We start from the raw sequence: 23,663 nt of genomic DNA, 5'->3' as shown, positions 1-23,663 counted from the left end.
AATCAGCAGCAAAACACTGTAAGTCAAAAAAATTTAATTGCATCATTTCACACGTTTGACACGCGGGCCGAACGCAATATTTCACGCAGTCATATCTTTCTCGGCGCATACAAAACAAAAAATGCACACGACGCCCTCAATCAACCGTTGTAACAGGTTACTACAGTTTGTGAAGCAACAGGACCCGGTTGTAGTTTGAGCAGAGGCGGAACTCTCGAATCGCAGCGCGGTCTTCGCGAGCAAGTCACACTCGCACACGTTCCCGTTCGTTCCTCTACAAAGGTGCGCTTTGTTATCACCGCCGCAGTACAGAACGAGTAAAATACGGTATACACGAGCGCTTCGCGTTGTGTATCCTGCGCGTCATTCGTTCCGCACTGCGTCCGTTAATAGGCGCACCTTCGATGATGAATGAGCACAGCGATTCCTGTTCACCTAGTTAGCACGGTCTCGAACACCAGTGTTCATTCCTGCATCGACTCCTCGTCTCCTGCCTCGTCTTCTTCTTCGTCGACGGGCTCTTCGTCCTCGCGAGGCGGTAGCGTGCGTTCAACAAGGTCGAGGATGGTGTTGATGTCTTCGTCGGTGAGTCGCTCTTCGCTCTCTTCGATGAGAAGCTGTATCTCGACCGGCGAGGTAGGCCTGTGGTTGACGAGGTTCAGCTTCTCGATCTTGGTCAGCTTGATTGGGAGCTCGGATATCTGTCGCAGGAAGTCTTCGATGTGCTCGGGCGTCTGACGCAGGCAAGCGGTTCCTTCGAGGTATGTGACCGTCTCGTACGACACAGTGGCCAGGTTGGGCACCGTACGGGGCCCCGAAGCCTTGCCACCCTTCTTGTCGCTCTGAAGTCCCTTGAGCAGTGCGAGCACCTCGGAGTTGCTCAGGAAGGCGGCGTTTTCCTTGATGATTTTCATGGCGCTCTGCTCAAGCACCGTTCCAGCGTGCGCCCGCCGGTGTGTTGACCGGTGCCGAAGCCGTCAAAGTGAACCTTGTTTTGTGGTCTGGACCTCAGAATAAAAGTGCGGTTTATTACGCCGTCTAGACGGCATAATAGGCGCTGAAACAGACCGCGAATGAAATGTCGCACGCCAAAAGTCATGTGACCTTAAGTAAACAAATAATAACGCACTAGATTTTTGCCGCTACACGCGGGTGTTTTGAATGAATAGTGGCGCGGTGAACACCACGACGGCTGCGACACAGGCTTGCAGTGATACATCTCCAGGTGGTTTCCTCGTAGCGCAAGTGAAAGAAAGAAAAAGTGTGGGTACCTATCAGGGATATATTGCGTGAACGCAAAAAGATACATGGTGTAGCGATGCGAGAGACCCGCCAAGTAGTCTAGTGGCGAAGGCATCTCGGCTGCTGACCAGCAGGTGTCGCATGATCGAATCCCGGCCTTGAAATTCTTGAATCTTGGCCTTGAAATTTCGATGAAGTTTGTTGAAAATAAATCATGGAAATGAATATTTCTCTAAAATATCCGAGGCTTCCATTAGGTTAGAAGGGGTTGCGAAGCCATATAGCTCATTTACTTCTCTTCAAATACGCAGCGATGCAACAAAGTGATGTCGCTTTTCACACCGGCGCTCAAGGCCGTAACTGGGAGGGAGTTTAGGGGGTTCTGACACACCTTGAAATGTTTTCGCTCTTTAACTTTTCGAGGAATACAAAAGTATTCACACGCGTTCACATTGTACACTAGTTGTCAAAGTTAGCCGTTCACGTAAGGTACCCCCGGAAAAATTCTATGGTGCGGCCGTGCCGGCACCTCTTGACTTGCAAACATCATGCAAGCAGCAACACAGCGCGGTCCTCAAACTGAGATAGGTACGTGCATTAATTGCAAAAGGATGGAAAGGTGGACTAGTTGGTAATTCATGACGGTTCAGCGAACTGGGAGCGCGGGGGTAAACACAGACACAAAGCAGAGAGGAGGCACACAGCACGATCGCTCAACTAACAACTGGTTTATTCTCACGTTCGAAGGACATATAAGTACACAAGGGTGCGCATGTCAACAGGAATAAGATGATAGTGTGAGCTGCAAGCGTGGCGATCATTCGAAGCACTTGTCTACGAATCATCAATATAGTTGAACTCGCAGTCATGTAGTGATAATGACGAATGGCCGATACATTGATTCTCATTTCTAGAAATGTGATATGCTTCGGAAATTTTACGCGCAGTTTGAAGTGGATGCCGGAAAAGTACACTTGTTTTTTACAACGGTTGACATTTGCAGGAATTGCAAAGCGAAGCTAAAACGGAAAAAAAAAGACTACCTTTTAAGGAACTCAAATGCTCCCTGAGGCGTATATTCAAACATCGCCCGGTCTGGCCGATGTACATGCGACCGCACGTTAGCGGCATGCTATACACCACTCCAAAAAAACACTTCACAAATTGTTTGGCATGTTTCTGCAAACATCCTCTGCTTTTCGACGCGCCCTCCTATGCACCATGGCGCATATATGGCCCAATTTATTGGGTGCAGAGAAAACAACGCGCACGCCAAACCGGTTCCCCACACTTTTCATCAGTCCATGCGCCAATTTATGAATGGAAGGGATGTCGGTCACGCGTTTGTTTCCTTTATTGCATTCTGCAGAAATACACGCACGTTTATCACCGTTTCTCACCATCGGCAGAAGTCTCTCACACACCGATGCGATTAGATACGGCAGGTACCCAGCCCCGAATAACCGTCCTAGCTGCGCTAAGAAACCATAGTGCACCATGTGGATACAGCTTTTTTTCTAGCGCTGAACGAAGGCATGACAGAACAATTCATAAGCTTGGAATGGCCGGACGAGTAATTTAAAACGCGTTTCGCGGATCGAGGGTTATATTGCCAGCAAAGATGATTGCCTCCAAAAAATAGAGAAAGGTCTAGAAATCGGAATTTATGATTACTCGGAACCTCCGAGGCCTTAATCACTGAACTACCGTCAGGCACGAAAATCTTCAGATACGTTGATGATTATCTGATTTTTGTAAAGGAATGTTCTACAATGAACTATGACGCTATTTTGGCATGCTTCGAGAGGGAGGACATGGACCTCCGGTTTACTGCTAGACACAGTGGTGTTTAGGTACTGGGGCTGTGCACTCTAAACACAAAGTACTTGTGATGCTCTAAACCGTTCACAATTTATTCTAAACACAGTGAAGGTTGGCGTCTGCCTCCACCAAACGCTCTTGTTCTTTTAAAGCGGTAAACTTGTTTACGTCGTGATTCTTGTCGGCACAGTCCCATCAAAAGCGAGGGCCATGGGGTGGCTTCATGATCTCCAATAGTATAGCACCAACTACTCTAACTCGTTAGCCACTTTTATTGCGATAGCAATTGTATGGACACTCTCGGATAGATTTTGCCGCCAGGGTCACTCTGTATATGTATATGTATCTATATATATAAAAATGCAAGAACGAAAAAACTTTAAAAAATACTCTGGTGCGAAAAATCGAGGTTAAGTCCTCTCAATCTTGAGTGAGAGGTGTTAACCACTAAGCCACCGAGAAGCTATCCATATCGGCAAGCTATTTAAGTCTGCCACGTACCACTGCTCACGGGCATCTCGGAGGGATTATCGTGTTTTCAGCATTGCAGGCAAGATGTCGCATTGAGCTTGCGCTGCCAAATAGCGCGGCGGCGCGCGTTCTAATCTCCCAAGCGTACTTTGCCCCGCTTAGAGGAGGAGAGTGATGCTCCCTCGCGCGCCCTTATCACGGGTCGGGAGGAGCGTAGGATCGTAAGTCTTGGCTAGCCTCGGGCTTTACCTGGAACGATTCTGTTGTAGTCACCGGGCGCACAAAGGTCACTGCAATCATTGTAGTCTCCGTTTTCGAAAAGCACGTGTTTTCCAGACACAGCGATATAACAACTGAGACGCTTATTCGCGTGCGTCTGTACCTGTGAGTACGTTTCGTGCGTCATGGCATGGCAAGATCTAGGGCCTTCCGAGTGGAGAATTCAGCTCCCATCTTCAGAAAATTTCTCCGCCGATTCGGGGACGCGATTCCTTCTATAGAATTTGGTCGAACGCCAGCATGTCGGTACTGGCACCAAAATTGCAGACTCGAGCGAGCCGTTTATTTTCTAGAATGTATTGCAGCGCGGTCTCGGCCGCTTGTTGCCGTACCGTCTTGAATGAGGCACGCATACACATCGGATCGACTTGCTCGGCGAAAATCGCGTCCAGCTGCTGGATCATCGCAACATACGCGTCTTGCACGGCGTCCGCCGGGATCGCAAGGTCCACTGCCGGAATGGGTTCCACCGCACGCACGTAGGAGTTTAAACCCCCAACGCCCAGTGGGTTCAGTAGCAACGCCTTCGTGTGCTCCGGCGTAATTTCCTTGGCAGCGGCGTTGATGTAAACTTGAAAGACCAGACGCCACTTTCGCCATGGAATAGGAAGCCTACCGGGGCGCTGCAAGAACATGGGCAGAGGTGTGGCAGCATACATCCTTGCGGGATAATAAAACCGAACCGGAGGACCGAATCACGCGTAGCCCAGTATTCTTGGCCTCGGTGAGTCACAAACTGGTGATCCGCAGAAAATGTAGTATCGGCGGGGGAGCATCCAGGGTACTAAACACGGTAGCACAAGTAGCAAAATTCATCTGCCCTCCTTCGGCCCGACGCAAGCGGATTCGTCGCCTCGTCGCCAGGTGTATCGTGCGTCGGACGCGACGCACGGAGAACGTGAAGCCCGGCGCCCAAAGTGCGGGTTGGGAAGAAGTAGGAAGTGGCTGGCACACGCGAGGCCCGGGCGGAATACTCTCTTTATGTACACAAGCATGGCTAATAAATACTAAGGTCCCTAAATGAAACAAGCTTTATCTAGAAACCTTAATAAATACATATTGTAAGATGGCGTCGAGTACACTCAAGACTCTCCTTTATTGACCCGAGTATGAGCCCCACAACCTAAACTTGACTGGTGATCATGAGTATGTACAGATGAAAAGATGGGACGCATAAATAATGCTCACACTTATTTTCCCCGCGCACTTGAGCGGCCGGCCCGGCCGAGACTTAGGCGGGAAAGGTACGGCGCACAAAAGGTTTAAGACGTGAAACGTGGACTATCTCGGAGGCACGGTAACGACGGTCCGAGGAACCCTCGACGGGAGTGACAAGGTAATTGACAGGAGATGTTCGTTCACAAACAACGTAAGGTCTTAGAAATCGAGACTGAAACTTTTCACACAATCCGGGTGTGCGAACAGGCGTCCAAAGTAGTACTTCATCTCCAGGACGGAATGTGACGTCTCGACGAAAGCTGTCATAGCGTTGCTTGCGGTCTTGTTGACTGGCCTCCGTGTTGAGTTGAGCACGTTGCCGGGCCTCAGCAAGCCTGGAGAGGAAATGTTCTGGCGTAGTCGTCGACGTTTTTGTCATAGCATTGAAGAAAGAGGCGTCAATGGTGAATGTCGGTGCACGACCATAGACGAGGAAGAAAGGTGAATACCCGATGGTTCGTTGAACAGCGGTGTTGTGTGCAAATGTTACGAACGGCAAGATATTGTCCCAATTATCGTGGTTCGGTCCGATGTACATGGATTTCATGTCGATAAGAGTCCGGTGGAATCGCCCTGTCAGCCCATTTGTCTGTGGGTAGTAAGCGGATGTGGTCTTATGAACTGTGCCACAAGTTTTTAGAATTTCGTCCAGAATTGTCGATATGAAGGCCTTTCCTCGGTCACTCAACAACGTGCGAGGTGCACCATAACGCAACACAATGGCTTCTAAAAAGAAGGCGGCAACGTCTGAGGCGGAGCTAGTGCGTAGAGGAGTGGTCTCCGCGTATCGTGTGAGGTGGTCGACGGCTGTGACGATCCAGCGGTGGCCCGCTGGCGTTACGGGAAGTGGCCCGACGAGGTCTATTCCGACAACGGCAAAAGGTGTGTCGGGACATGGAATGGGTTGTAATAAGCCAGAAGGAGCTGAAGTTGGTCGTTTCCGGCGTTGACAAAGTGGGCAAGAAGCGATATAATTAGCCACAAAGGTAGAAAGACCAGGTCAGAAGAAACGGCTCCTAACGCGGTTGTAGGTCTTTTGAAATCCCAAGTGTCCAGCTGATGGTTCGTCGTGCAATGCTTCGAGAACTTGTTTTCGCAGCGAACGGGGAAGTACTGGCACCCACCGATGCCCATCCGCATTGTAAGTATAGTGCTGCAGGACATTGTTCTCTAGCTTGAACAGCCGTAGTTGACGACGTAGTCTGGCATTAGGTGGAGAAGGCGAGCCATTCAAGTATCCGATGATGCGGTTACAGTAGGGGTCGTCACGTTGGTACGCGGCAAACTGGGCGCTGTTGTTTAAAGGTAGCGACCCAGCAACTGCCAGGGGTGATAACGTGAGTGAAGAGGAAGCCGCTTGATCACCTGAGGGGCATTCAGGATGCGTGGTTGGAGGTGAAAGTGGCAGAGGGCAGCGAGAGAGAGCGTCAGTATCCTGATGCTGTTTGCCGGATCTGTACACAACGTCAAAAGTGTACTCTTGCAAACGCAGTATCCAGCGACCGAGGCGCCCAGACAAATTCTTCAGCGAGGACAACCAGCATAGGGCATGGTGCACGGTCGGTAACCACAGTGAAGTGGCGTCCATACAGATAAGGTCGAAATTTCTGGATGGCCCAAACGACAGCGAGACATTCCTGCTCTGTTATCGAGTAGTTCTGCTCTGCAGGTGTTAGTGCGCGGCTGGCATACGCAACTACTCTCTCACGTGAAGTGTCGTCGCGCTGGAGGAGGACAGCACCGATTCCGTGGCCGCTGGCATCTGTGTGCAGGAAAGTGGGTGCACTCTCATCGAAGTGACGGAGGACAGGGTCTGATGTTAAAGCACGCTTAAGGGCTTGGAAAGCACACTCGCACTCGTCAGTCCACGTGCAATCCGTCCCTGACGTCAGAAGCTTGTGTAACGGCCCCGCAATGGCAGCAAAGTGACGGATGAAGCGGCGGAAGTAAGACGCCAGGCCCATGAAACTTCGCAATTGTTTTTGATTGCGCGGACATGGAAAACTAATTACGGCAGCAACCTTGTCGGGGTCGGGTCGAACGCCGTCTTTGCTCACAAGGTGACCCAATACTTTGATGCTTGTGCTGGCGAAGTGGCACTTTTTTGTATTGAGCTGTAGGCCAGCGTTCGCAATGCACGTTAGAACTTCGTCCAATCGCTTAAGGTGCTGAGAAAAAGTAGATGAATAAATGACGATGTCGTCTAAATAACATAAACAGGTTTTCCATTTGAGACCACGTAAGACGGTATCTATCATGCGCTCGAATGTTGCTGGAGCGTTGCATAAGCCAAAGGGCATGACGTTAAATTCGTAAAGCCCGTCAGGCGTCGCAAACGCTGTTTTCTTCTTGTCTGCTTCGCGCATAGGTATTTGCCAATACCCGCATCGGAGGTCGAGGCTGGAGAAATATTCTGCGCCTTGTAGGGAGTCCAGGGCATCATCAATGCGTGGCAACGGATATACGTCTTTTTTCGTGATCTTATTGAGCGCTCTGTAATCAACACAAAAGCGGACAGAGCCATCCTTTTTCCGGACCAACACCACAGGAGACGACCAGGAGCTGGATGAAGGTCGAATAATATCCCGTTTGAGCATGTCGGCGACGTTTTTCTCGATGATTTGCCGTTCTGCCGAAGAGAGACGGTATGGGCGGCGGCGTACAATGGAGCTGCCTTCGGTTTCGATGCTGTGCTCTGCAACGGAGGTGCGGCCCAGAACTTTGCATTGTACATCAAACGAAAGGCTGTGCTTTTGGAGAAGGTCTAAGAGGTCTCTCTTCTGCTCGGCAGTGAGGTGAGGACTTATGGTGTCATTTAAGGTAACAGTGGTAGCCTTGATATCAGTAGTAGCCGACAAAGGCGGTGATCCTGCGTGAAGGGGAACCAGCGAAAAGGGCTCACTGTCAGCGAAGCAGCTCACAGCAGTGCCCTGGGGCAGCATCACTGGCGAAGAAGTTGGATTCAAGGCGGTGACCAATGCTTTACCGTTGTTAAACCGTACAAGGCCGGGTGCTATGGTAAGCCCTGCAGGTTTGGAGCGAACTGATGGAGCTATGAACACGTCACCATTAACTATAGTATCCGAAGCGATCGTTAGAAGTTGTTCATCTCCTGGCGAAATGAAACAATCAGTGGCAGCAACGAAACGGAAGCTGTATGGATCGACATCCGATGAACTCTCAGTAGCTGACATTTGAATGACTCGCTGACGACACGATATGAAAGCTGATGCCGAAGAAAGGAAGTCCCATCCTAAAATTACTGTGTGAGTGCACAAAGGAAGTACAAGAAACTGAATGTGGTGAAGGATGCCATCTATGAAAACGCGGACTGTGCAAACACTTGAAGGCTGAATAGGGACTCCATCTGCGCAACGAAGGGGAGGACCATCGTAGGGCGTCCTAACTTTCTTCAAGCGGGTACAAAAGTCTGCACGAATTACGGAAAGTGATGCGCCTGTGTCCACCAGTGCCTCTGTCTGTATACCTTCAACATACACCAATAAAACATTCGATGGGCGGTCCGGAGGAGTTTGACGCAGTTCGAAAGATGCAGCTTTCCCTCCCGAAGCTGCACTGTTCAGTTTTCCAGTTGGCGGTCGGGAATTGAAGTAGAAGGTCGGAGAGGAGAAGAGGAACGCCGCATCGGTGAAGGTGAGCGACGACGTGAGAACCGGGAACTGCCAACTGGGTCAAAGTTCTGCGGAGACGGCGACCGACGTGTGCTGTTCGGATACAGCCGACGATAGGGTGGGCCAGTCGCGTAGAAGTCGTCCCGTTCAAGGTTATCGTAGCTTCGTCGTTCGTCTTGCTGACGGCGCCGGCAAAACCTTGAAATATGACCACGGATGCCGCAATAGAAGCAAGTCGGTCGTGAACTGCGCCAGGCGTTGTAAGGCTGGGAAGATGGTCGCGGTGCGAATGAGTTGAGCGAACCATGCACTTCGGGCGCTGGTAGCTGCATTGGGCTTTGCTGGGGTGCAGGTGCCCTAGCAGCAACCTGAGCATACGTTGGCATGGCCACAGGATATGAGCTCGGGACAGGTGTGACAGTCATCGAGGCCAGGCTCTGGTGGGGCGCAGGCGTCGTTGCAGCAACGTGAGCATAACTGGGCATGGGATGTGAACTCGGAGCTGGTGTACTAGTCATCAAGGCCAGTTCCTCCCTCGCGACGTCCCGTAAACTAGTAGCAGGTGGCGTCGTTCGAATGTCAAGGTGGCGAGGTGAAGCCTGTGCATAAAGTTCCTCGCGGATGATACAGCGGGTCAGTGCACGCAGCTCTGTTGTATCATGACTTGAGCTCAGATCAGACATATCAGGTTGTACACGAGTGGTCTGAAGCTCCTCAAGGCGCTGACAGGTAGCGACAACATCGGCTACGGTTTGGGGATTTCGCACCACAAGCGCGTTAAAAGCGACAGTCGCAATTCCTTTTAGCAGGTGGCGCACACGGTCGTTTTCCGCCATATCGTTGTCGATGCGGCGGCAAAGGGCGAGAACATCTTCGATGTAAGAAGTGTAAGACTCGCCAGGGCGTTGAACACGTGCACCAAGCCTCTTTTTGGCGATATCCGAGCGCACTGACGGTTTGGCAAAAATTTGGCGGAGCTGACGTGTAAAGGCGGGCCATGTCGGAAAATCTGTGGCGTGGTTGAAAAACCACGTTTTTGCGACGCCGCTCAAGTAGAATGCCACGTGGGTGAGTTTTGCAGGCTCATCCCAGTTGTTGATAACACTCACGCGGTCATACTCCTCGAGCCAGTCTTCAACGTCTTCACCCGGAAGTCCTGCGAACAGCGGAGGATCCTTTTGAGGGCTGGTGACCAGGTAAGAAGGGTTTCTTGGCGGTGGGAGCGGTGGCGAAGCTGGCACGCTGGACTGGGCGGCTTGCGACATTACCGGACCCAGGTCGTTTAAGCGGCGGCCTGAACGGAGCTCCAGGGATGTATTCTAGAAGACGCTGGGGTGTCCGAGAACGCGAGAGGACGCAGGAACCGGGCAGCACTCTCCACCACTTGTAAGATGGCGTCGAGTACACTCAAGACTCTCCTTTATTGACCCGAGTATGAGCCCCACAACCTAAACTTGACTGGTGATGATAAGTATGTACAGATGAAAAGATGGGACGCATAAATAATGCTCACAATATGTACAACGCCATCTAGTGGCCAGCCAAACGATTCCGAAACCGGAACTGAAACTGAAAGCACGACACCACGCGCGCCACCTTTAGATGCGAAGCAGCTTAGGGTCAAGGCTTATCCCTTGTCCATCGTAGCTACGCTATAGTCCTCGGAGCGCCCACTAGATGGCTCCGCGGCAGATTGCTCGCTGCACTCCGGCGCGTGCTCTGGTATGAGTGAAGACCTCGAGCGCTGCTGCACCGCAGTGAAAGCGCTTACTGCTTCCTCTCTCTCTGTCTCTTACACACGCAGCGTAGAAGTGTGAATGAAGACATGAGTGCTTCGGAGGCGAGGGCTGGCAAAGCGGCTGTCTGCGCAACGATGAACGTCTACGGTGATGAATAAAGACGACCTCTTAGCAAAACTTTAAGTTGTGTTTTTTTTTTTGCTATTGCTTCTTAGTTATTTCTGTTATTTGTGTTATTTATGACCTGGCTCGTTTATGTCAACATGGTTTCGAGGCTTGTCAGTCTCCTATTAGGCCTGTATTGACCACTTCACGGCGAGCGCGACCACGTCGCAGATCTATGGGCACCTGAAATGTTGAAGCCCCCTACAGCCTCTGAAAATACAAAAAAAAAACGAACGCTTTATTATCTCCCTGCACGATTCGCGACATCAGCAGTTTGTTCACTTGGAGTCAAGATGAAATTAGCTTTTGACTGGTCGATATGGGAGCGATATGTGTTGCGAATTGTTTCGCACTCTGCGTTACCATGCGCACCCGTTCTGCCTTGCTCGCACGACTATCGTGAGTGATCAAACTGATTTCGCTTCGTTTTCTACGTTTGCGACTGCGCAAGCAGAGATAGCAGCGTGTATATTCGAAAAGTATGAAATCCTAACTGGCTCGACGCTTTCAACGTTTGGTGCTGGCGTTCCGTGCGCTTTATGAAGAAATGAGTGGCGAGGAGGAGATGGCGCTTGTTGGAAGGGTAGAGAAGGCGAGAAAGAAAGTACTGTCTCACCTTTGGATGCGGGGTGGTTTAGGGGCCCTCTAAAACCTATTTGTTGAAGAAAGAAAACCAAAGAGGGCCTGTGCGTGGCACCCACCCCAATTTCCCAAGAAAGAGAGAGGGGGGGGGTGCAAAGTCAGGCCCACACACTGTGTGTATTACGTACGCTGGCTATCTATAGAGATAGCTCAACGTGTTGCGCAGTGGCATTGCGCGTTACCCGCCTGTGATCTTTGGGACAGCCTGCGCGCTGTGCCGGAGGGACGTGCATTCGATGCCAAGAAGGATGGATGCTGTCACCCGTGATAGCCGATTGCTGCTGCCCGAGAACTACGGTTGCCGCGTTGCTGTCTCTTGTCCCGGGGCCGACCCTGCCGTATGCGGTTAAATAAATTGTGGTTTATTTTTACTAGAACTACCCGTCGTGGATGCTTTAACTACGGACGGGACGCAACAAGCCCGATACCCACAACTGGCGGCCAACGTTTTTTTTTCTGTTTTTTTTTTGCTTCCCCCTTCGGAATAGCATGGTGGACGTAGCTAGGTCCGGTCCTGTTGTTTTGATTGCTGAGTTTCCGTGTGGTAAGTGCGGTATCATTTCTTTTATTGCAGTGGCACAGGCGGACGGAATGCAGCCCCGATCCGGTATGATCTTGTCTACCGGCGGCAACGCTCCAGCCAGCGGAACAGCATCTGGACGCATTTCAGCGTGTCGCTTAGCTCTGCAGCACAGTCATGGACCGCGTGAACAGTCTGGCCGTGGAGCCTCAAAGGGTAAGCTACCCACGTATACGGGCTATGAGCATCCGAAATCAGTGGCCGACTTCCTAGACAAAGTATACATCTATGCCGGAGTTACTAGCGCCTCGGAAGCGCGCGTGATGGCTCAAATTCTGCCGTTGGCTTTACGGGATGCTGCATGACGGTTGTGGGGACTACAGGTGGCTTTCACAATATGGTGAAAGCCGATTGGAATGACCGATTGGAAGTCTGGAACAACCTTCCCGCCCACATCGCAATGTCATCTCAGTTTGGCCAATTTGAAACCACCGTAAAAAAAGCCATATTTTATCCTTGTAAATGTGGCCTAGCCACTGTAGCTTTTCTATCTCGTTCTCAGCGTTGGTGCTTTTTGTTTGTTTATTGTTTTACCTATCGTGTTTTCTTGCCCAACGCTCATAGAACGCCCATAGGGACCCTTGAGGTAATAAACAAATGGGCAAATTTTGAAAAGTGCTTCAGAGAGAAATTTGTCACCTGGTTGGCTATAAGCTGCCAGTCGAGCGTGAGCTTGATCTGAGAACTCAGCATTTGTACTCAATTACGTCCGGATGGTGCGGGAATTAATTGCATCGCCGAGCAGAACTAACCGCCTCGGAAAGGGGCAAAGTGGCTCAGGTCATTCTACAGTCATCCCAGATCCAGCCAATTTCTTTACGGACGCACATTCGAAACCCTTGAGCGTACCGAACAGGAGGCCCGGGGTGTACAAGATGCCCTATATTAGCTGAGAGCACTTACTTGCCACCGCCAGCACCGGCTGCATTTCCGATGGAGGCGGAAATGTTGTAGGCCCGTGTGCTCAGATTTGGGTGCACGTTAAAGAACCCCAGGTGGTCTAAATTTCCGGAGCCCTCCACTACGGCGTCTCTCATAATCATATAGTGGTTTTGGGACGTTAAACCCCACATATCAATCAATCAATGCCACCGCCAGCACCTATATAGTCTGCTCCTGAGCCGTCATTAGCTCGGCGCGCCCCCGTAGCCAGTCCCTCATGCGACCTGACGAGCTTAGGTTCATTCACGGCTGTTTCCTCCCGCGCCCTGGACCCCTTCGCATATGGGCAACGGTGGTGCTGGACCCCATTCAATACCGTATACCAGGAGTACCAGGGCAACCGTTCCTGGGAGCAAGTGTCCGCGTAGCATCGTCGTAGTGCAGATCACGGTGGAGCAGAGCACTCGCTCCTTACGGCGAATTCCACTCGTCGAGCGGGAGCAAGTTTTCTCCAAAGCTGACAATCCGCGTTTCGCTGGTAGATTCGGAGCGAGTTCGCATTTTCCACTTGCAGATTCGGAGCAATCCACTCCGCGACGAAGCGTTCCGCGTGCTCCGTCTTGCAGATACGGATTTCGCCGAAACTCCGAGGTTGCGTAGTCGTCTGTACAGTCGGGCCGATGTGTTGCCCTCGGCGTTTTTTGAGGCGGTCTAGTAACTCTGTGCTCTTGTTTACTTGCCTGAAATTGGAAAGTGGTAGCCCTGCTTTCCGGGACTACGTGGTCGAAATGCGTGCTTTGCAGTGACGACACAGTTGTCATTGAAACGTCGAGAGCAGAAAAGAAAATTGTTTCCGGTACAGGTTCGGTGACGTATGCGTGAAAAACTTCCGGAGAGACCTCATGCGGGTCATTCGCGTGTTCCGCTCGCAGATCTCGTTTGGCACACGAGTCCGAGTGCTCGCTCCAAGATTAGGCACTGCGCCGTGTCGCCCATAGGCAGACAGAAATTAGGTGCCTTCTTCTTTTTCCTCACGAACCACTAACCAACCAACCGCACCAAGATTTAGGCGGCCGCTCCGGATCTACCAGCGGAATTCGCCATTGCTCGAGCCTTGAAAGGGTCTGTTGGACTTACAGTTCTGATTAGCCGGGTTCACAAGTCCTGCGGAAACAGACTGCGACAGGCGCTCTCGTTATGGGTACTCAGGGGGCAACTCCACCGAAAGACGTGATTTCATGATAGGCTATAGCTGGCCAACGCTGACATGCGCAAGTCCTATGCTACCAGTGCGGTCAAACTGGTCATGTGAGGCGGCAATGCTTTACACACCGTAGCGGGAATGCTGGTCGGCTGGGGACGCTAAACACTAGCAGTGGTCGTATACCTCACGTCCATGAATGCCAGTAGCGTGGAATGCTGCCCGGTACAATCATCGTTCCATCTATTTGCAGCATAGCGCAAGTGCAGTTTCCAGAAGAAACTACGAATGGTAAAGCGCTGGGCATTATCGTACCTACATTTTTTGATGCTGGTTAAAGAATCTCTTTAATCGTTGACGCGTTGTTGGAACACTGTAAAGCTAAAAAGCTAAAGCTTCGTAAGGCAGATGTTCATTCGCGAATGGCATCAAACCATGTATCCTACGCTGAAGCTAGTGTTCGCTTGTAGATGAGCTTTAATGTGAAAAACGAAGCGTTAGTGATTTGTTTGTTTGCCTGGTCTATCACGCCAATGCTTCTCGGTCAAGATTTTCTTGCACAGGAAGGGTTAATGATTGATTTGTGGGGTTTAACGTCCCAAAACCACACATGAAGGGCTCACGCTAAACTTCCCGGCAATAGGCTACCGCTTTCATGGACATTCAGCTGAAGGCAACACCTTTTGTGGAGAAAAGTGACTCTATGCCTGTTCCAGGAAATCCGGAACGCGTACACGGTAGCCGTGCACACTTTGCTATCAGCAAGTCAGGCACTGCCCTCGGTGAATTCCAGGAAACGAACCGTCAGTGGAAGCAGCCGGAGGCCGTGCTGACATCGTTCTCGAGAATGTTCACAGAGCGTCCTGCATGTGAAGACCGACGTCCTGCAGTGCATCACATCAGCACTGCTGACGCCTAGCCTTGGCGTTGCAACCCGAGACCGCTGAGCCAGCACAAGCGAGTGCTTCTGGATAAAGCCCTGGAAGACATGATCGACAACGGATCCGTGCAACCCTCGGACAGTTCGTGGGCTTTCCCAGTGGTACTGGCCTCAAAGGTGGTACGGCACGTCTTTGCGCGGATTACCGCAAGCTCAACGTGGTCACGGTAAGATATTCCTATCATTGCCAACAATATCGAGCATAACTTATGAAAAAAAAAGTATTCGCCACTATCTATTGCAATCGTGGGTATATACCTGCAAATGGAAGTTCGCCTTGACGATACGGCATTGACGTGCCAGAAAGGCTTGTCCGAGTCCGTGCTTATGCCTTTTGGTCCTTCTAACTGTCAGAGTTCCTATCAGCGCATGATGAATATGGTCTTAGGTTACGCAAAACTTTTATAATACTCTCTGGTATCTTGATGATGTGACGGTGTTTTCGCGCACGTTTGAAGATCTTGAACACTTGCATATGGTGCCACCGCGCATGTCGGCAGGCGCGGTTTAACAATTCATCTCGAAATACGTACGGCAGCTCGTTGCTAACGAGGTTAACCTCCTTGGCCTTGTCGTCGACTATAGACCTTTTCTATAATGGCTCTCTGGGCGCCACCATAGTCTTTTTCGGGCTGCGTAAATTGGCGTGACCCCTCAAAAATGCACTGGATGCATGCCTTTAGCCTTTGTAGTCCTGCGTGCAGCCCATTATGGTGGCGTTTCTTTCTCTCCTGTGAAAAGGTGTACAGTGGGCTAAAACCAAACCCAGATAAGCATTGGGCAGTTTCGGACTTTCTCCGCCCCTAACAACTTGAGAGTTTGCGCAAATGTTTCTGGGCATGATTGCTTATTGTCGTCCTATTATTGCACAGTGTTCAGACATCTCTCGGCCTCAGGGGCATAGCCAGAGGGGGGAGGGGGGCACCGTGCATTTTCTCCGAAAATTTTTCGCCATGGTATAGAGAGTGAAAGATGACCATTTGAAGGAAGTGCCCTCCCCGAAATCAAGAAGGTACCCCGCTCCCGAAAAAAATTTTCCGGCTACGTGCCTACGCTGCCGCTAACACTGAGCTCCGAAGAAAGGCGCGAAGTGGCTCTCGAACAGTGAGCAACAAACGGCGTTGGTTGAACACGTTTTTGAACAAACGATTACATGTAACACCCCGCGTCAGCTGCCCGATTTTAATGTTTTGCGTTACAGAGTCACAGACCGATGCCAGTGATTATGTCCTTGCCGCAGTACTTTTTCAGGCATGCGCAGATGCTCTGAGGCCCATTGCTTTGGCAACAAGTCCCACTTAGCATGGTGCGGAACTCAACTACTCGGTGAGGGAGCAGGAATGCATGGTCATCGTTTTAGCACTAAATAACTTCGACATGTTTTTGAGTGGGACGCAGTTAGTTATTCAGACTGATCATCAAGTGCTTTACTCACATGAACGTGGTAGTCCCTCTGAGCGATTGACTCAATGGGTGCTCACTGTTCAGTGCTACGATTATGTCATAGAGTATAAGGGTAGATCTAGCCCAGTTTATGGCGCACTTGCGCCTTTTTCAAAGACCAGGTCGAGCCCGGGAACAGGTGGCGTTAGCCGCCGCCCGATCTAAAGGGTACAGCCATATCAATCCACTTCATCTATCGGGGCAACGACACTGCCTGTAACGATGCAGTCACGTTGGGGTACTATCGTAAGGAATATAAACTCGAAAACGTGAGCGCGAGGCAAGTAGCCTCAAAACCGATAACGTGATACGTAGATGGCGCTGCCGAAACTGGAGGGGAAAGGAGGGGTGCTCTTCCACTGTCTGTTGGCACTCCCGCTTCGCTCTAGCGTTGCAGGCAAACGCCAAATGATTGCGTGCAATCTGCCGCTATCGATGATAGCACGACGAAAAATGCACAAAAAAACAATGAAAATCGTCTTTCAAAACGCGCATCAAACACCATCTACATATAATACAGGCACAACATGTAGCCTACGTCACATCCGATATCTCAGCAGCTACATGGGAAATCGAATGTGACCGTGCGCGTTATGCGAGTTCATATCACCGCTGGCAGCCACTAACGCGCCGTAAGCCGCCGCTTTGCAGCAACGATGCCTAGGCGGGAATGTAAACAGATACCAGAAGCGTGCCGCCCTTTCCACTTTGCTTTAAACTGCCGCCGCTGCGAATTTGCCGACGTAGGTTTCGAGGCTATTCGGCACGTGATCACGTGTTCGAACTCGTATTGCTCACGGTAGTACATTAGTGATCAAAGAAGAGCCTTCGTGCAACGCAGAAAAGCGATGGCCTCTGCCGTATAAGGTATGGAAAAAGCTGGTGGCTTGTGGACCAGCTGACACAGGAAGTGATGAGAAAACCGACTGCTACACCTACTCGGAGAAGGAGGGCTCTTGTTCCTGGTATTTTGCCCAGGTTGACGACGGTAATGTGCAATCACCATTCCCCGTAAATTTCGCAAATGATTTCTTAATGTATTAACATGACAGTGCTTTAGCTGGTCACAGTTCAGAGCAGAACACTTACGAGAAGCTGTGTGGTGCGGTAACTTGGGGAGACATGAAACAGGTCAACCATAAAACGGAACGCTACGCCCGTTGCTGCTCAGTTTGTCAAAAGGCGAAACCGCGAAGGGATTTTCCGCAAGGGACAAGGCAGTCAGTACGTCGCCTTGGCGAATAGTAGCGTGTGACTTCATAAGGTCCGTCTCCCATGAGCCCGCGGTGAAACCGGTATCTGCTTGTTGTGACTGACCATTTCACGCGAAACGGGTCGAATCGTTTCTTACTTCGCAGAAAGTGTGGGACTGCATTCTAGAAACCTTCATGAGGTTCGGGTTTCCTGTCCAGCTGGTTATGAACAACGCGATGTACTTCACCAGCAATGTGTTCACGGACTTCTGCTACGCCCCGGGAATTCGTCCCAAGCGCACTTCTGTGTATCACCCGCAGGATGACATCACTGAAAGGGTAAGCCTAAATTCTAATCTAAATTTTTGCGCGCCACAATGAAAGAAAATCAGGGGTGCAACAGCTCCGTCGATTGCGACAATTTGATACGATTTCCAGGTTGTTGCGCGGAGTTGCGCCAAAACCGTGAAATTTGCTGAAATTGCGGCACACTGCGTTGAAATGCCCAACCAGCTTCAATATTTTCCCAGATGCATGCTAACTTCTGCAAAATATGGAAGCCACGTTGTCCACCTGCAGTCTGCGTCATCAATCGAAGCGCGCAGACGCTATCCATAAACCACGGTGTAATATGTGGCCTCGAGGACATGTCGTGGCGCCACCTACGTGATTACGTCACTTATAGGATGCCGGGTTGTCTTTGTCTGCTAGAACACCGCATTTCCTGCGCTTATGCTGTGGACACTGTGAGTGTTTCCCTTTGTTTTGAAGCTCAGTGCTTGAAGAAGTGGTAAGACCTGATAATACGGGCAAGCAAACTACAAATCTGTGTCCCCGGTGGCACTCTCGCGTCTAATTTGCATCGTAAAATTGCGACTAAGAACACGTGCAGCCATGGGGTGCGATGCAAGTGGTGGCGCGAAAGCAAGACAGTCGTATTCCACAACTACGCATCCTATCTGTGACGCCAAAACGATCGCAGTGCTGGTCTCTCTAGTAGAGGCCCTCGCGGCCAATAGGCGACCGGTAAAAAAGCGAGGAATTGTGGGATGCACCGTCTGCTACACTGCAAATCATTTCACACCCTTAAGGGTGGATTTTTCAATAAATCACCCATCTTACACCTATTATTTCTGGCAAACTTATTCGCACCGGTGTAATTTCTGCAATTCCACCTTTTGTACACCCATTTCCCAATTTTTAGGTGTAATATATGTGTATGTTCGCAAATTACACCCAAGGGTGTTTCCTTGAATGTTACACCTATCATATATGCGTATGGTTTAGAGCATCAATACATATCGCATCTCAACGGATGCAATCAAACCGCATGCCAAAGTTCTGGTGAAAATATTGTTGTTCTGGCCTTTGTTTTCATTTCCCGTATCCCGGTTCGAGAAGAGTAGACGACGGCGAACCGCTTCGCCGCAAGTCTCAGATTATTCGGGATGCACGTGCGGTCGTCCGTTGATCTTCGTCCTGACAAATCATGGTCAGTTGTTCAGCCGTTGGCTGCTCCAACTCGAGCGTGAAAGGCAGACGGCGTGTATCGATTCCGATGAAACGAAGGAAGAAAAATGAGGCGAGCTGCGGCCGTCAAGAGAGCCACAGGTAGCCTTTTAGTACGGAACGTTGAAGCTGAAGAGTGTGCGAAAATCATTTTATCACAGATACGTGTGCATTCCACTCTAAAAAAAGAAAGAAAAAGCTTACGCTTGAATTTGCGGCGAATAGTATATTGAGAAATAAATTGTCGCGCAAGCGCCTATATATGAAATATATTATGGGAACGCGCGGGTCAAATTGAGTTCCCATACGAGATGAGCGCCGGCCATTGCACTCATATATATGACAAAAAAACACAAAAGCTTCACTCAAGAGTATGTTCACACGAAGAGCTGGACGGGTACATTTGCGTTATCTTGGTCAAACTGTGCGCAGGACGGCACAGGAAGAAGTGCGTTAAAAAAATGGAGGGTTTCGATTATTCGGCGCCGTCAATGTCTGACTGTATTGTTTATGTGCCACCGTGCCGCGCAGCTTGATCAATGTCAGCGTTTAAATAAGCATCTGGCTTCGACTAAGAAATACATCTTATAGCGCGCTGAAGGCTAGAAAAAGAAGATATCTCAACGCACTCAATAAGGGCGGCGCTTCATGCCAATCGACCGACGATGTCGGCCGAAGCAGCGATCCCGAAATGAACTCTTAGCATACTGCCACAGTCATTCGCATCCCCTGAGATCTTTAAAATGGTGATTTTTTTAACAGCAGTAATGTATCATACAATTAAAACTGTTTTGCGTATCGACTGATCTGCTAGACAAACTGACAGTACCCCCGAGCAGCGTAAAAACATTGCAGATCATTTCGATGCGATAAAGAAGTTTCCTTGCCGTTCATGCCTTTCGTAGCTTGTCACAGTCATGGTTGGCAAAACAAAAAAAAAACCAACTTCTAAAGCACTGACATTGCACGAGGAAGTGTTTTTTTCAACTGAACTGTACGAATATGCGCGCGTGCCGCTGCTAACCCGCGCGGTGCGTCGAACCGGAAGCCGTCGTATCCCACAGTTCCCTGCGATTGCCCATTTTACGGGTCACCTATTCACCTTTTCATAAACGCCTTTCTGGGCGCCGCCATAGCCCTCCTTGGGCTGTGCAAATTGGCGCGTACCCTCGAAAATGCACTGACAACGCTGCGCCCTTAGCATTTGTACTCCCGCGCACAGCCCATCATGGCGGTGTTTTTTTTTTCCTTCCTGTGAAAAGGTGTATACTCGTTAGGTGAGGACACTACCGACACGCGATCGACCAGATAAAGTAACAACGCTGTGCGCCCATCGGTCCGCTGACCGCAGCGGATACCTATCGGCGGGACGATGGAACTTCCAAGACAAAAATGCATTGCTGTAGGCACCAAAGTTTCGCGGGAAATATAAATTTTCCTAACCTGAAAACGTAGCTGTGACATGTTAGAAACTAAAGTTGGGAGCGTATGCCGCGTTTCCCACGCGCCAACAAGATCGAGGTGCGGCGAACGCCGGCGTTGCCAGCACATAAAACTTTTTTTAAGAGAGAGAGAATAAAATTAGGGAAAGGCAGGGAGGTTAACCAGAAAATGGAGCATCCGGTTTGCTACCCTGCACTAGGGGAAGGGGGAATGGGGAAGAAAGATTGGAAAGAAAGCGAAGAGGGAAATAGACGCGCGCGAAAGAAAAAAAAAGGGGGGGAAGCTGGGGTGCTACAGTCTATACAATAGGCCGCTGCCACGCAAAAACTTTTTTTAATGTTTGTATTGAAGTTGCGTCGTCCCGGCCACGGTCCTGGAGATAAAACTCCGGTGCCGTCGCCGGGCCAATGAGCGCGCGCCGTTGTTACTTTATATACCTGGTCGAACGCGCCATGCAAACGAGCTGAATGGGCACGTAAGCCACCGCGAAAGAAAAAAAATTCCGCCATATCCACGAAGTGAATGATGATGAGTGGGCGAAGCTCCGGAGGTAAACCTGGTAAACCATGAATCGTCTGTACATTTTGCCCACTCGATTTTATTACATCGCTCCCCCTAGCGTACGTCGCCGCACTAAATCGAACGATTGCCTTCAACCAATGACACGCGCCATATGTGACATCATTCCTATTTTATAAGATCTCGCGTCTTTCATCAACTACAAGTACCGCTTTCTAGTTTATAACATCTTGCATCTTTTCATCATCAGCTACAAGTACCACCATCTAGTAAACACTACAAGAACTAAACGAGAGGTGGCTACATACAGGGGACGGTACCGCCATCTAGTGAACACTGCAAGAACTAAACTAGAGGTGGCTACATACAGGGGACGGTACCGCCATCTAGTGAACACTGCAAGAACTAAACTAGAGGTGGCTACATACAGGCTACAGGGGACGCACAGCCCACGCCCTAAGGAGCTTCGCCCCTAAAAAAATGAGGGGGGTGGATGCAGTGGTTCGACATTTTCTTGGCTTTGGTTCAAACCTGTGCAGATAGTTCAAGCCACTTTCGCCGCAGTACAGAAGTGTCCTGCGGAAAAGCGTGTTAAGATGTGGAAGAGGCTGTTAGCGTTATAGTCAACGGGACACAGCCCATTTAGTTCAATTACTCATGCTTGTGTACGCCGCCTAATTCTGAGTATCACTATGATCACTGACATCTAAATAAGCTATTGGCAATCATTTGAAACAGTGTGACATTTCTCTTTCCCTAAAAAAAAGTACAACTGTACACCAGTTTTTTTTTTATTGCAACCCCTACTACTCGGTTTTATGAATATCCCGAATTTCAAGGTCGCGAAATTGGCAGATCCACATTTAAATTGGCAGCCTATCAAACGATTTGCTGTTGTTAATTTGGGCATAATCATGAGCTCATTGTGGTGATTCAGAATAATGCTTTTATTGAAATAGCAGTGCTGATTTTCACACTGCATGATGTCGGTGATGTTGAATGGTTTTACATGCTTTCTTCTGAATGTAAGCCTTCTTTTATACTTCTTCAAATTCGGTATTTTAGGATAAAAACGTGCAGGTTTTCCCCGTAACCTGCTCCAAATTTAAATCTTTAACAATGCCCCCCCCTCCCCCACCCGAAAAGAATTCCTGGTCACGAGCTTGGTCGTGCGTACTGATCCTCACAAATACTGGGATTCGAAGCTGGCAGAAAGTGTTGGCGACTAGCACGACAATGAATGGGTCAACAGGTTTGGCTTTTGCTCAACTTAGTCTGGGCAAAGAATTGAGTCTTCCGTAAGACAGTGCTCTAATATGTGCTACCACTTCTCCGAGACCTTAAGGAAAGTTTGCACATGTATTTATTTATTATTTATTTATTTATTTATTTATTTATTTTACTTATTTATTTAGTCACGTTACCTTACATGTTCTCGTAGGGACATTGGGGGTGAGAAAAGAAAACGCAAAATATAACAGAAGCAATGTGGTAATATAACATAACTTACAGAGGAAGGGCATGCAAAAACAGTGTAGATACAATGGTGGTGTCTAATACAATGTTGAATAAATGGCAGTTACTCAAAATAAATGGTGCCAAAACAGGAGCACGAGGAACAAAGTCGGAACACATTTGCAGATATGTACAGGCCCTCGGGCAGAGGCACACCGCCAGACAGCTATTCAATGTATCCCGCTTGGAACAGTCCGAACAATGTTGTAAGCGTCAGTAGAATATTGAATTTCGCCTTGTGGACTTGCTCTTAAAACGCACGCACCCCTTAGCTGAGGTTTCGAAAGGTTTTTCAGTTTCTCTGGCTAACAGGTAGAACGGGCCTTCTGGAATCACTCAGAAATCTAAGTTTTCGTACATGTTGACATATTGCATAACTAATCAAGTGTATGGCCCTATTGACTTCTGTGATCTCACCCCCCCCCCTCACTCTTTTTTTTTTTTGCACAAGATGGAGCTGCTGGAGATCCAGACATTCCAATTCCACGTCAGAGTTTGGCCACCCAGCCGTGCACCGACAACGCCGAGCAAGTGGTACAATTTGCGTACGCCGTAACGTAAAAAGAGATGGGTTTGGAAAGGTGGCGCATTTCCTTTCTTCGTGCTTGGTTTTCTTTTCTTCCCGCAAGTACATTGATGTTGCAATCGCCTCGTTGTTTGGCGCACGACTTATATTTGTGGTGGTGGTGGGGAGAAAAATGTTTATTGGTTTGTATTTGTCCCGGCTACGTGTAACGGTTCCTGCGGCCGGACAGTATAGGCGGTTTCAAGGTCACAAGTGTGTCACCCCAGAAAGCTTCCGGTCACCTCATTTGCTAGCTTCTGAACTGAATGCACGTTTTTAATTTCTTTTCAAGCGTAAGAACAGTCTCTTTTATTTTTCACATAAAAGAAACGTGCGTGAAGTACAAGAGAATCTTCCATAATTTTTACGTAGCTCAAAAGAACCTTTATCTGAAGATATTTTGCCAAATAAGGGAAGGAAACTTTAGAACATCAGTGGGCTATTTTCTAAAGCTGTTGTTGTTCTTCAATGCTATTAGAGCACATCGGTGGACAAAACCGAAAGCCATCAAGGGGCTGTATTTGTAAACGTTGAAAGGGTCTATAGACGGTTTCAAGATTGCAGGTGTTGTACCCCAGAAAACTTCCGGTTACCTTATTTACCAGCTCCTAACGTCGAAACTGATGGCACGTCTTCAAGTTCCTTTTAAATGTAACAATGTGTC

The 23,663-nt window shown here is 49.5% G+C and overlaps 1 protein-coding gene and 1 long non-coding RNA gene across 2 annotated transcripts; one reads left to right on the top strand and one right to left on the bottom strand.

The window, feature by feature from the left end:
- Positions 1-17: 17 nt before the first annotated feature.
- LOC119179978 (RNA polymerase III subunit I) lies at positions 18-1,008 on the bottom strand. The gene has a single exon (XM_037431106.2). The coding sequence runs from the start codon at positions 912-914 to the stop codon at positions 465-467; it is 450 nt and encodes a 149-aa protein (XP_037287003.1). The 5' UTR covers positions 915-1,008; the 3' UTR covers positions 18-464.
- Positions 1,009-14,501: 13,493 nt separating this feature from the next.
- Positions 14,502-23,433, top strand: LOC142767375 (uncharacterized). The gene is made up of 3 exons (XR_012884844.1): positions 14,502-14,979; positions 17,614-17,787; positions 22,886-23,433. It is a non-coding gene; the product is annotated as an uncharacterized LOC142767375 (long non-coding RNA).
- Positions 23,434-23,663: the final 230 nt, after the last annotated feature.

Source organism: Rhipicephalus microplus, chromosome 7 (assembly GCF_043290135.1).
Source record: "Rhipicephalus microplus isolate Deutch F79 chromosome 7, USDA_Rmic, whole genome shotgun sequence".
Lineage (NCBI taxonomy): Eukaryota > Metazoa > Arthropoda > Arachnida > Ixodida > Ixodidae > Rhipicephalus > Rhipicephalus microplus.
Note: the sequence above shows the minus strand (reverse complement) of the source record. Positions and strands in the feature narration are given on the sequence as shown.

What these genes read in the sequence shown, in the direction of transcription:
- LOC119179978 (XM_037431106.2), bottom strand. Translation starts at nt 914, where the DNA reads ATGAAAATCATCAAGGAAAACGCCGCCTTCCTGAGCAACTCCGAGGTG.